A 14,625-nucleotide genomic window follows, 5' to 3' on the forward strand; every position below is an offset into this window, starting at 1 on the left:
AAAGGACAGAAGAGCTTTTAATGTGGTAGGAACCGGCCAATCCAAGACTGTCTGGATTTTAGAGGTGTTCATGGCTAAACCCCCTGGAGTTATATGAAAGCCCAAGAAGTCAACCTGATCAACATGAAACAGACATTTCTCAAGCTTCGCAAACAGGGCATGGTTACGAAGTCGAGTAAGTACTTCTCGAGCATGACTCACATGTTCTTGCAAGGACGGGGAGTAAACCAATATGTCGTCCAAATAGACAACAACAAACACGTCCAGGATATCACTGAAGATGTCATTCATAAACCTTTGGAACGTGGCAGTGGCGTTACATAGGCCGAACGGCATAACTAGGTATTCGTATAACCCGTACCTGGTACAAAAAGCCGTATTCGATTCATCCCCCTCGCTCACCCGGATCAGGTTGTGGGCACCTCTGAGATCCAACTTGGTGTATACTGAGGCATGGTTCAATCGGTATAACAAAGGGCCTATAAGTGGGATTGGATAACGGTCTTTAATCATTATGGCGTTCAGTCGCCTGTAGTCGATACATGGATGTAGATCCCCTTCCCGTTTCGGGACAAAAAGGATAGGGCTAGCTGCAGGTGACGCAGAAGGCCTGATGTGACCAAGGCGTAAGGCTGTGTGTATGTACTCCTTAAGAGCCAGATCCTCCGTGGAGGATAAAGAATAAATCCGTACAAAGGTATGTTTGTGTCGGGTAAGAGATCTATCGGGCAATCATAGGGCCTATGCGGTGGGAGGGTCTCTGCACAACCCTTATCAAACACCTCTTGGAAATTTAAGTATTCTGCTGGGATCCCTGTTGCAATGGTTCCAACTACATGCCGAGGCAGATCAACATCCATAGGTGATGAATCAGTGAGCATGAGCTGTGCCATAACTCCAAGTTCTTGGGATGGTGTATTAGTACCGTCAGGGTATGTGAGACAGGAGGATTGACAGTGGGCGGACTCGAAGAACAAACAATCTGAAGTCCAGTCAATAACTGGGTTATGGGTATGTAACCATGGTATTCCAAGGATGAGACCGTATTGAGGTGTGGTTATTAAGTCGAAGGTAATAGATTCTGTATGTGTCTCTTGGATAACTAGGGACAATGGAGCCGTTTGTTGTCTGATGGGACCTGAGATGAGGGAAGTACTGTCTACCGTTTGTACTGGCTCTGGTCTGTTTTTGTTAAGTAATGGCAAATTAAGAGTGGTGGCTAGGGCGATGTCTATGTAATTGCCGGTAGCTCCAGAGTCGATAACAGGGTGGACCAGATGTTTGATATCAGGAGCAAGGACAGGTTGGCCTGAATTGCAATGGGTTTTGTGGCTCCATAGACGAAGGGGGTCGGAACCAGGCCCATCCGTGCCCTCGGGTCTAGGGACGGGCCTTCGGAAAACCCTATATTTTGAGCTTGGGACGACGAGGGCATTCTTTGACGTAGTGGCTGTTAAGGCCGCAATAGAAACAAGCGTTGGCAGTTCTCCTTCACTCCCTTTCTATGGCCGTGATTGGACTACATATCCTGCCAATTTGCATGGGCTCTCCTGGTGATTTCTGTACAGAAAGGGATCAGGTAGGGGCAAAACAGGTTTCTGCCTTACGTTCAGAGCGTCGGGCGGCAATCTGTAAAGTCAGATCCACAAGCTCGTGGTATTGGACGGGTAGAGAAGGGACACAGCAAGAGCATCTTTCATGGCGTCACTCAGACCTTTGTAAAATACCACGGCCTTCTTATCTTCGGACCAAACCGTTTCGACAGCCAACTGGTTGTATCGTGTGATATATTCAAGGAGTGACGTTTTGCCCTGGGATAAGCAGAGGAGCTCAAGGTCCCGGGATTGTGCCTTGTGCTGAATTTCAAAGACCTAGGTCATCTCTGCCACCAGAAGATGAATATCATACAGAGCGGGGCTGTTGTTTTCAAGCAATGGGTTGGCCCAGGTGGCAGCGATGCCACCCAGATGTGATAAAGTAAAGGCTGCCTTCGTGGTAGCATCCGGGAATGCTTGTGGTCTGCACAGAAAGTGTAATTTGCACTGGTTTAGGAATGTACTGAACTTGCGGGCATCTCCCTGAAACTTCTCAGGAGCAGCAAGTGGAAATGGAGTGGGAACATAAACCTGTGTTAGGGCTGGAGGACTTGCCTGAGAAGCACTGGGTTGTGGTTGTGGATCAAACTCAGGGTCTGCCGGTAGTGCATGGTGCTCACTCTGTATTGTGTCTAAGCGTTGATGGATCGTCGCCGTGGCGGCCGCCATGTCCGCTCGTAGTACAAAAATGGCTTCGACTAGAGCAGCCACTGGGTCCCCGGCAGAGGGATCCATACTCCAAGCTAGAAGCTTCTCAGTCTGTCAGGACTTGAGAGTAGCGTGGAGTATCAATATCTCCGTCCCTAAACAATCAACAGCGAGATACAAGATACTTGCTGTTCGAGAATTAGGGCCACAGGTAATGAGAACAGAAACACCAGGTCCTCCAGATGGCTGCTGAAAGGAAAACGAGCAGGTTAAGCAACTGGTCAATCTAAGTCTCACTACCAGAATCTGAGATACCACAATGCACCTACCTGAGAATGGAAGCTTGGTCAGAGTAATGAAAGTGATGAACTGGGGGTCCTCACTATAGTTCCTGTTTAGTGGGTGAGCCTGGGTGGATAGATAACAAAGGGAGGTGGTCGTGAAGATGTAGTAGCAATCCGGAAGACCGGTATTACTGGAACTCGTGATTTCAAATAGCAGTCCAGAAAACCAATGGGAATCTAATGCGCAATCCATGAAACAGTCCGTGGTCGTGGGTAAAGAAGAACGGATTCAGATAAGCAGAGAAGGGCTAGGCGGTATCAATCCAGGAGGGAAGTCCGTGATCAAGAGCCAAAAAAGGTTAGTCCGAATGCAACATAGCCAGAAGGAAGAAGCAAAGCAATCCAAGAAAAATGAAGTCTCAGGTCAAGGCAACGAGAAAGCGAGGTCCAACGAAGTAGAACGCCAAACGGTGTGAATACAGTTGAGAAGCACTCAATGCATAGAAGCCGGTGTTTAAATGCCTGTTGCTGCAGTCACGTGATCATGGACCGTAAGTCACGTGATGGCAACATGGTTCGTTGTCATGGAAGCGAACGCGGAGGCGCAGGGTTCTGCGGCGGTACGTCAGTTGTTCCTTTGCCTGGGCTGGCGCTCCCGATGAATCTTGCCACAATGGGCCCCCGCTAGACCACCCATCGCGCATACAAGTGCCATGGAAGTTGCCACGGGCGGGCTCCTATCTGGGAACCTAGGCATACCCTCCCATGTCTCCGGTGCTGCAGGTGAATGGCATGACGCCCATAGGGGAATGCGGTGTGCTTGCCATGGAGGGGCCGGGACTGGGATACAGACAGCCTACAAGAAGGGGTTAGTGAGGGTGAGGACGTGTGCATGACAGCTGTGCCACCCTTTACTGCCTGTTGGGGCAGAGCCAGAAAATGGGTTCCTGCTGCTGGCTGAAGTTGGCAGTGCCACTTACATCGATGTGGGCAGGCTAAGTGGTTGCAGTGGGTTCATGCAGCTTCTTGGCACAGTTTGCCTGATGGTGCAGAGCTGCACCCTTGCGCACCCTCGCACTGGCATGTACTAGCACCAGCGTGCTCACTATAAGGGGGTTTGTGGCAGCCGGGTCACTAGCGTGGTCTGTGTAGACAAAGGATTCATTTGTCAGGTCCACCTTTGCCTTGATGTTAGCTTTATTTTTATTTTCCTCACTTTTCACAGTCACTTGTTATGCTTCATCAGTAAATTGTCAAGTTACAGTGTGTTTCCAGGAAATGTTTGTGAAGAGTGTCCCGGGGGACATGCCTCTGGCACAGAGATGTCATGTTTGTAGCCAGTGTGCCATATCTTATATGAGCGTGTGTTGGTGTTGTGTGCATAATGTGTATCTGCATCACACTACCTTCCCCAACACTTGCAATCAGATTTCCCAGTGGCTGATGACTCTTTTCAGATGTACACCATGATCTTTCTGGTCAGCATAGGAAGTCAGCTCACTCACTGCAGGGTTTCTTCCAAGTCGCGCCAACCACAGAGAGTGAGCTGCTGATCCTCAAAACCCCCTTTTGTCACTACCCATGCTAAACAGCAGAGAAGTGAACCCGGGCCAACAGATGGGGTGAAAGCAGGGCAAAAGAGAGACAGAAAATAAATCCTAAAAAAAGTAAATTAGAAGAGGAGTGTCAGAGGACCCAAGCCAATAACTTTATAGGGCACAATTCTGACCTCCTAAATGATACATTTAGCACAGGTCTGGTGTAAGATGGCATGCACAGTTTAGGTGCCTACTGCACCAAAGTAGTCCATCAGTTAGGATAACCGTAAACCTGTAACATACGCTATAGGAAATGAGGAATCCAAAGTGGAAGTGAGATGGAATCAGAAAAAACAATTAAAGAGCCCAAGGATGAAGGCCAGGTGCAAACACCGAGCTATTGCAAACAAGTAACTGAGCAACAGCCAATACCATTCAGCTGTCTGATGATCGGTTGTGGACTGCAGGCTTTCATGCCCCAGAAGTGGAACACCTGCACCCCCATCATTGCATCCTTTTGAACAATAAGGTGCAGCATGAGGATCACCTTGTAAAAATGGTTTTGTGATTCGCAAAACAATACCCCACCAAGCAGTGGCACACACAACACATGTCTATCAATGAAGGCCACAAGATCGGAGCCATGCTCCATGTTCTTGCCTTGTCTCTGCTTCTATCACTTCTATAACTTACGAGTGGGCATACACAACTCTATACCTCAAACAATCCTGCCCCAAAAAGATCTGGGCAAGCCAGGTGATGTCCTTATAAAGTGCTTGGCCTCCCAGTTCCACATGTATGTTTGTTATGGGATATCACACCCCGTGTAGCCAGTTCTAGGTTTACTAGGGGGCAGTAAAATGGTGACATTCTGGCATTTATAGCCTGGAGATACCATGGATGATGGCTCAGTTGACCAAGATTTAATGTTTCCAACTCTAAAGAGCTGCTTCTACATTTAGCATGATTGTGAAATACTTGGTTTACCAAAGCACTATGGGCCTCATTACACGGACGGCGGTAAGGGTTTACTGGTACCGATAAGGGCACCGGTACCGGTAAACCCTTACCACCTTACTACGAGGTCCCTTTGCGGGTAGGTACTTTAATGCCTGCTGTTTAGCGGGCGTTAAAAACCAACCCGCAAAGGGACCAGGGTGCTAATTACAGTACAGCAATTTGCGGCACCGTAATTAGCGCCTTCCCCATTCCCATAGAGCCCTATGGGGCAAAAATGGGAATGGGGAAGGGCAATGGGGGAAGGGGGAATTACCGCCCCACCAACCTTGGAATAGGGCGGTAATTCCCCTTTTCACCAAGGCGGTGCCGGTATTTTACCGGCATGGACCAAGGTGCTAATAGCACCTTGGTCCTCCGCCTACCGTGTAATGAGGCCCTATGCATTGTTTGTAGGCTTTGAGTAATTTCTCAAAAGAACCAGACACACAAACAAGGACACTAATTGGATGGACCTCTTCCTCTGCAACATTTCGTGTTGACCCTCATTTTCTAACAGCTTTTTCATAACCAGTATCTTGCCTCTGAACAAATTATTGTAGTCTGGATCAAGGTAGTTAACAGGTTAGGATTCTTCAAAGACATGTGATTGGGTCTCCAAAGCCATCTCTTGCAACCCCCTTCAGGGCAGAAGCATCACATCTACTCATGTGAGTGCAGACTACACACGTTTAACAGTGATCCCTATATGCTTAGATTGACTGTCAAGTTAAGGTTATTGATCCAAAAGGTATCCACACCACTAGTCTGACGGGGACACAATGAAAAAACCCAAAATATGTAAGATTAAAGGGGGTCACCAGGTTCTCCTCGAGAAGAAAGTTGTTGTAGTACCTGTATTAGGGCTTTGACATAGTGTGTGGGTTTCAACACAGACAATCCTAATATTTTAAATGCTGCAAAAACAGCCTACTTAATAAATAACACTTGTGTCTGAAGGCTTTATTTTTTCATCATTTTACCTCAGCTGTTCATACTTAAGTTCTTACACACTGCATTAGCCCTTTCCTTACATATTTAGAAGGGAGGGACATGTGGCATTTATGTGGCATATTCTGGCTTTTGTAGAATATCCTTACCACTAGAAATGTTACCCAAGAATCCAATGTAATTGAAGTTCTCTGTTGCAGGCTCTTCATTGCGTTGGATTGATTCATGATGTTGGGCATCTCTAGAACTTCAGAATCAGTCTGCTTTTAATTAGCAATTTCAGACTGATTACTTTGCTCTCTGTGTGCTGCTACGTCCTGGAGCGTATTTGAAGACAGCATAGATGAGCCGTCAGATATTGAAACATGCATCTAAGTGGATGGATGCATATCGATAAACCAAAAGGTGTACATGGCCATGAGAGCCATCAGCAGCAAGTCAGACAATGTCTAAGGAATGGACATGGCGGCCTTTGCATGAGATTAGCCACACATTCACACAATCAGACACACACATGAGATATGCACACAATTACTAACCAATGGACAAATGAAGAAATGTGATAATTTAACTTGGAAGGAGGGTCCCTTGGAAGGAAGTACACGGGCAACATGGATAGCATTTGTGTTTGTACATTTCTGATCTGCTACGGCTTTTGCATGAGATTAGCCACGCATTCACACAACCACGCACACACACAAACATGAATAGGAGTGGACTACACACACATTCGAGTAGGAGGAGGCTTTGCGTAATCATTTTCAGCTGTAGAGCCTCCCCACTATATGACTGCTCCACACTTAAATTATTAGAGGTCTGGTATATAGGTTATTTTGACCCCTTAAGTGCTAATGACGAGTATCCTCATCCTGTTTTGCCTAGACTTGATTAAAGCTCAGCCGTTAAGTACGCTTGTGTGCTTAAATAAGGAAGAGATGGGCACTAGATCCTGGACTTCACTTGCACTTCACTCAGTTTATTTGATGCTTTTGTTAGAATTTGGTTGCTTTTGTCTAGCTGCATGGTCACGGGTGAGTAGAGGTGCTGCCCATACCTCTTTTGTGAAGGAAACTAGTTTGTACCTGGTTACCTTGCGCCGTTTATTAGATTAAGTGATATCTTACAGAAAATGATTTAACTTGAGTGTAGTTTTATTCAAGTTAATGGTTAATGGTCACTAATGTACCAGGTTGTCCTTTCGACATATGAATCTCCTAGACTCAAGAGATAATGACAGTACATTCTGATGATGTACCTTGACTGCCAACTCTCTATATAAATATGCTCCAGTCACTTGAACCAATTTCCCTATTTGTATTCTATTCTGTAGTGTTCATGCCAAGCACACACATGTTTACAGTTTGTCTGAGCCCTGTTTTTCTGCACGAAATCTCCCTCTCACCACAGCGAGCCCACCCAGTGCACCATGATCTATTCCCGCCAGGGGACGACGGAAACCATCGAGGAGGCAGAGGACGAGCACGAGGAGGAGCGAAGGGTCTCCATGTCTGGGCTGGAGGGTGAAGAGGAAGGCTATATTGAGTCAGAGGAAGCTAGCTATACGCCGGACGCCGACATCCCGCTCTTCCCTGCCGCCGAGGGTGACGTGCCGCCCTCGTACAGCAAGGCGGTCAGCTTCGAGCAGCTCTCCTTCGGCTCCCAGGATGACTCAGGAGACAATAACATGATGGTTCTGAGTCCAGACGACAGTCGCACAGACAAACTGCACGATTCAATCCTACCGCCCCTCACTCATGAGCTGACTGCCAGCGAACTGCTACTCAACAAGTAAGAGGGAGAAGTATATTTCTGAATCATCATTTAATGTAATGTTGGAGCTAGGGGTCTGCAACTTGTGGATCTGCAGATGTTTTGGACTATGGGCCTCATTACACGGATGGCGGTAAGGATTTACCGGTACCGGTAAAATACTGGTACCGGTAAATCCTTACCGCCTTACTACGAGGTCCCTTTGCGGGTTGGGGGATTTAACGCCTGCTTTTTGCAGGCGTTAAAAACCAACCCGCAAAGGGACCCAGGGAGCTAATTACGGTACCGCAATTTGCGGTACCGTAATTAGCACCTTCCCCACTCCCATTGAGCCCTATGGGCCAAAAATGGGAATGGGGAAGGGTAATGGTAGAAGGGGGAATTACCGCCCCGCCAATCTTGGAATGGGGCGGTAATTCCCCTTTCCGCCAAGGCGGTGCCGGTATTTTACCGGCATGAACCATGGCGCTAATAGCGCCATGGTTCTCCGCCATCCGTGTAATAAGGCCCTATGACTCCAATAACCCATTCACATTAACTATGCCGGCTAGGGCTGATGGGAGTTGTAGTCCAAAACAGCTGGAGAGCAAAAGGTTGCTCTAACAGAACACACTGGTTTTATTTTAGGGGCTCCCAATCAAAGCATTGGACTAGCCTAGGCTACTGTCCAAGGCGTGATAATTTATTACCAGATTAATAATGTTGGCATATAGGAATCATCCGACCAGTGCAGTTGCAGCTGGAGAGCTAAGAGTTCATACTGCAGAGCAAGTGTTATGTTAAAAGTGGATGCCTTAACCCCCGAGGGGGGTTGCCAAATGTCTGTCACAATCACAGACCGAGGGCGACCCACAGTAATGAGTCATTCTGCAGATGGCGGCTCAGTTTCAGTAGCTGCAAAAACATGACTCCCGCCTCCTCTCTGCATTCCCCAAGCCACTTGCATAACAGAGTGCGCGCGCAGCTACAGCATGCATGCAGGGGGATTGCAGAGAAGTCCACTGTCAATGGCTCCCTGGCGAGGCACTCGTGCAACGTTAGAAACAAGGTTTCGACTATAGCAAATCGTATCAAGCTTAAAGTGCGCATGCAAACGGTCGCAAAATGCACATCTTGCGAATTTGGCCCAGCTTACATAAATCAGTGTATCTTCATCAGTGGGGAAACCAATTTGCATGTTGACATTACGAGCTGTAAACTTGCTCAGGTCTGAGTGGCATGTGAAACAATGGTATTTATACCTAGACTTCAAAAAACGGGCAATGACAGTGAAGGGAGTGTTTGTTGCTCAATGAACTTTAAAAAAAACAAAAAATACATTCTTCCCATATTCCCCAGTTCTCTGATTAAGAGCAGGAAAAGCAGGATTAAAGCTTTTACTCCACATTTTATAATTACCAAATGTTGCATAAGTTTGATTCCTAATGTGGGTGTTTTTCTAGTTTGTCTTTGGCCCCTCCTCCGTACGTCACTAGGATGTACTCAGAGTTCTATCACATTTCCAGGCACATGTGTAGCCACCAGTTGCTTGTTTGCGTATTCATAAACAGCACTTGTGCAGTACTGGATGTGCACTTTATCTACTCGAGGCCTAAAGTGTGCTTAATTGGATGGGTGGGGATAGTGCCTGCAGCACCTGGTAGCATTATTGTTGCCACCCTATAGTCTCGCAGCGGCCATTGCCATAGTTACATTCTGCCACTAGCCCAATGAGCAACCATACCACACATGACTCAACACAATGACATCGGCAGCCCTGTCTTTCCTTATCACCACCCTCCCTTACTATATTGGGCAAGATTCTCAAAATACAAGCGGACGCACAGTGCGCAAGGTGCGGCTGCCCAACGCCACCTACCCCTCTCGCGGGATTCTCAAAGGCTCCTCCACGTGGCTACACGGCTGGCGGCTGAGTGATAGATTCTGAATACACTAGTAACTGGTGCACACCCATCAGCACAGGATTCAGTGGTTGGCGTCACTGCTATTCCGCCCAAAAAACGAAAACCAAAACAACGAGGCCGAAAAGAACGAGTTTTTAAAGTCGAATTTTCATGGCATTTTGGTACCGTTTTTCAATAAATAGGGCGTGAGGTAAGGGTGTACATTAAGTGAGGGGATGTGGTGGCTGTGAAGCTCTCCCCCTGCACTTATTTTTTTTTAAAAAAAGTATTTTTTCTTCTTGGGTTTCTGCAAAATATACCGTTATTTTTGGCCCATTTTCTTTTATTTGTGTTAATTTAACGTAGCACCGTGGGTGAAGGACTAAGATCAGCTCAGCAGCCACATCACAACCACACCAGTCTTTACATATGCATGCATGTTTTCCCGTTCTTAGCTCTGTTGGGAAAATTGAATATCCACGTGCTAGAAAGCTGCCCTGTGTCTAAAAAGCACTTTCTCCTGTGCCTTTAGCAAGGAGAAGTAGGCCCAAACTAATTGAGAACATCCCACGTAAAATGCCCCCTTACATTATAGGTCAGCAGCTATGCACAGCAATGGCGCCGGGAAAAGTCAATGCCTCAGGCATAATCATCGGGATTTGATGGGAGCGTTTCAAACATTAGGGAGAGCGTGCAAGAAATTGGCTGCATTTTCAGACTTTTCACATACCTTTGTCTTTTTTAGGATGTTCCAAGATGAAGAGTTAGAAAGTTCCGAGAAGTTCTACAAAGGTCAACCCAGGCCGCTGCTTCTCATATACTCTTTGTACAACACGCTGGTGGCGCGCTCAGAGATGGTGTGCTATTTTGTGATTATCCTGAATCATATGATATCGGCCTCAATGATCACGCTCGTGCTTCCCATCCTTATATTCCTGTGGGCCATGCTGTCTGTCCCAAGGCCGAGCAAGCGGTTCTGGATGACGGCCATTGTATACACAGAGGTAGGTCCATGCTTGCTCTTTCTCTGAAATGCTTCCATAATCATGAGAATTTGTCAAATCTGTGCAGTGATTTTAAATAAGAGTGAGAGAAGTATTTTTTTGCTGCGAGCATTTTTACTTCCTAATAAATTTTTGTACGTGTGGTTGCCCATTGTTAGGGAGTACGAGTAACTGGAGAGATGGTCTGAGGCCATCTCTCCTCCTCCTTTCTCCTCCTTTCCCCTGTTCACTCCTGACGATGTTTCTAGACGTCAAGTCCGATCTATGAAAATCTTGTCAAAGCAGGTTCTCCCTTGCTCATCCAGAACCATCAAGGACCACATCGACACCCTTGTTCCAGCCTTAGCCAATTTCTGCAATCACTCCTTTGTCACAGGAACCTTCCCCTACCCCCTAAGCACTCACTTGTGCACCCCCTTCTTAAGAAGCCCTCAGCCAATCCTTCCTGTCCGGCTAACAATTGCCCTATTTCCATCACTACTTTCCGGGGCAAACTCTTGGAAAAAGCTGGCCATCTTCCAGCTTAATCTGCATACTGAATCTGTTGGTTGCCTCCACGACCACCAGTCTGGCTTCAGGGCTGCTAGAAGCATGGAAACTGCTCTCCTGAACACCCGTGAAGCCCTGCTTTCCAATCTTGACTCCAATCTCCCTTACGTCCTCATTCTCCTTGATCTATCCTCTTCTTTTGACATGGTCAACCATGCCATCCTGCTCAAATGTCTCTGTGACAACCTAGGTAACACTGATCAGGCCCTGGCCTGTTTGACCTCCTTTCTCTCTGCTGGACCCTCTCAGGTCCAACTGGGGTCTTTTCTCTCTTCTATCTATCTCTCTACTTGTGGTGTTCTGCAGGGGTCTAACCTCTCTTCCTGGCCGTTCAACCAATACCTGGCACCTCTTGCCCACTGCATCGCTACTTTCTGCTCCAATTTTCAGTGCTATGCTCTCTTTCAGACTCCCCTCAGACACCTCTGCTCCTTCTCTCATACCAGACTGTCTGGCTGCAATTCAGGAATGCTGTGCCACCAACGATCTCTGCCTTAATGCCAGTAAGACTGAGAATGATATCCTCCTCATTGGCACACCTGTACCTTCCTTTGAGGCTAAGAACCTTGGTGTCATCTACGACTCCACCCTCTCCTTCTCTCCTCACATTTCTGACATCTCCAAGAAGTCAAAATATCAGCTGCACCTCCTCAGAGGTATTCTTCCTGTTCTCACTTTCCCCAGAAGCTCACTGTCTCCAGTGCTCTGGTTCTTTCTAGGCTGGACTTCTGCAACAGCCTCTTCATAAATCTGCCTGCATCTACTCTTTGACATTTACAACTTATCCAGAACAGGACTGTGAGACTTGTCCTTGGCCTCAAGCCCTGGGATCGTATCTCTCTAGCTCTGAAATCTCGTCACTGGCTCCCCGTGGCTTCAAGGATCAAGTTCAAGACCCTCTGCATTGTCCACTAGGCTTTCTGGGCCCTGCGGCTGCTCTACCTCCAGCTTTCTCTTCCAAAACATCTTCCTGCTCAAGCTCTCCAGTCATAAACCTCCAACTCTCTGAGGGTCAGGCCCTTCTCCAAGCAGAGAGTTGGGGGCAGATCTGTCTCCTCTGCTGGGGTCTCCCTCTGGCACAGCCTCCCTGCCTATATCAAACTTGAGCAGAACCACCTCCGATTCCAGAAGAAACTCAAGACCTTCCTTTTGGCTTCCACTTTCTCTCTTGCTCTCCCCTGCTGATGCTTCTGAGTGGCCCATGCACTTGTCACCTGGATAACCTCTGAACTCGGGTCCAGGCTCCTGCATGTCCAGCTGCCGTTGCACTGCCTCCGGGCTCCCCAACACTTAAGGGTCTGTTCCTGCAACCCTGCCGCCCCTTCACTCTGCACTTATGAGCCACCTGCTGGCTGCAATTATTGATTTACCTGCACTTATCCCTTCCCCTCACCCCTTTGCACTTCTCCCCTTCACGCTCCCCCACACTTGCACGATCTGAATGACACAAGGCCTAGTAAGATCATTGTTTTGTCCTCTGTTTGTTAACCCCTCCTTGTCTTGTCGCGCCTAGAAACACTTGTTTACAGGCACGTTATGAATACCATATCATATCATAGCAGGAAGGAGAGCGGTAAATAGAGAAGGATGCAAGGGAAGAGTGCAATAGTGAGAGTGTTTGCAAGAAGTCAAAGGAGACAGTAGTTAACACATTGTTGATTTGAAACTTTAGAAGGGCTGAAAAGAAAGTCTATGTACACACACTAATGGACAATATAAAGGTGAAGTGTGAATAAAATAGAGGGAAAGAGGAAAGTCTTAGTGAGAGAGAGGAGAAGGTGAGAGAGACAGATGTGAGTAGAGGGATACATGAAGGTAGTTGGAGAGAGAGAGAGATACAACTAAAGTTTGTGTGTGTCCAATAAGGGGACATGAGCAGGAAATCAAATATTTCATTCAACCACCATAATTGGATTTTAAAGGAAATGTTTACTAGCCGTTCCCAGCATAACGTATGCCGTTCTAGCAGATCTTGAAGGTCAATATCGGAATTAACTCTGATCGCTTCCAGTAAGGGGGCGTAGGTCCCTATGACGTATTAATGTTCATTGAAAAGGCTAAATGTGTAGGTAACTGTATTCTTTTGAATTTGAAAGGCCTATTTGTAGCAGATGGAATATGAGGTATGCGCGGTATGAGAGCAGTATCTAAGTTCCACCGATTACACAGGCTCTTTGATTTGTCTTTGTAGACGCGTAATTGTCAACCTTGTTCCATTGCAGAGTCCCCGTGATGGCATAACATTGCGTAGTAGCATAATTACAGCACCTGCTTTCAGTTTTAGCTCATGAGGAGGTATTAGTCCTACAGCGCTTCACTCTTTAGAGACTGCAATGTTGAGCAGCTAATTAACTGTTTATTGCCACTGGAACCTCTATGCCCTGTGTGAAGAGAAGTGTGGGTGGAAAGAAGTAACTTGAAATTATTTTGAATGTTTGCAATAGTGGAAGGTGAAGGTGACAGCGTAGCACCATGCTCATTCTGTTTGTTAAAATTATAGCTGTTGTGGAAGTAAGAGGACACAGAGAGGTGCACTTTGCCATTTGGACAGCAGAGGGAAACCTAACACTGACAAATTGCATCAGCTGAGTACAGAAACAGCTCCTAGGAATTTTTTATATATAGATGTTATGATATGATAGTGCACTGAAATGTTGATTCAGTTCCCTTGCTGCCATCTTGTATGACTTAAAATTAGCTTAATGGTGATGGTCGGCTTCTCAAATAGGACCTATAGGAGCAGTCTGCTCTCTGTGTGGGCTTCCACATCACGTTGCCTTCAAGTACTTTCATAAACAAATGTTATGTTATATCTTTTGGCAGCGCCTGACCTGAGAAACCTTCATCTTTGAATGGGGGTGCATAAATAAATGGTACAGTGTTTATTCACCGCCCATTTCTTTTTGTGGGGTTTTAGCCGAAAAATGTCGGCCGAAACAATGAATCAATAAATGTGGGGTTGGGAAAGAGCAAATAAGGGCTGGGAGTGGTGGGAGGATAGAGAATACATAAAAAGAAAGGAAGGGGAGGCATGGGGGTAACCACCCCAAATAAAAAGAAATAAGTTGATGATTTTTTCAGTAAAAACATTTCAGCAAAAAACTCCCCGAAAAACAATCTGGGGATGAATGAACATAGAACCAAATAAACGCTGTGAAGTAAATAAAGGTTGTGTCTACAATAAACACGGCCCAGAGTTCTTACTCTGACCAAAGTGAAAGAGCAAGGAACATTGAAGGACAGGCAGTCATTTCATTTCAGATGGAGGATCTCACTCATACTGGGAGGGATTTAAACTCCAGCAATTAGACTTCTGTCCAAGAGAAATTATTGGATCCACTGTAAGAAGAAGTTAGCCAATCCGATTGTGTTAAATGAATGTTATTCTTTGGCATTAAAGGTTATGT

The 14,625-nt window shown here is 46.6% G+C and overlaps 1 protein-coding gene across 8 annotated transcripts in view; it reads left to right on the forward strand.

The window, feature by feature from the left end:
* PIEZO2 (piezo type mechanosensitive ion channel component 2) overlaps nt 1-14,625 on the forward strand; it is a 1,512,892-nt gene that overhangs the window by 1,351,884 nt on the left and 146,383 nt on the right. For all 8 annotated transcript variants that reach the window (XM_069613375.1, XM_069613368.1, XM_069613370.1 and 5 more), the window contains 2 exons: nt 7,420-7,800; nt 10,411-10,669. In XM_069613375.1, coding sequence (XP_069469476.1) covers nt 7,420-7,800; nt 10,411-10,669 — 640 coding nt within the window. The remainder of the gene's footprint in view (nt 1-7,419; nt 7,801-10,410; nt 10,670-14,625) is intronic.

This window comes from Ambystoma mexicanum, chromosome 5p, assembly GCF_040938575.1.
Source record: "Ambystoma mexicanum isolate Mex_15411 chromosome 5p, UKY_AmexF1_1, whole genome shotgun sequence".
Lineage (NCBI taxonomy): Eukaryota > Metazoa > Chordata > Amphibia > Caudata > Ambystomatidae > Ambystoma > Ambystoma mexicanum.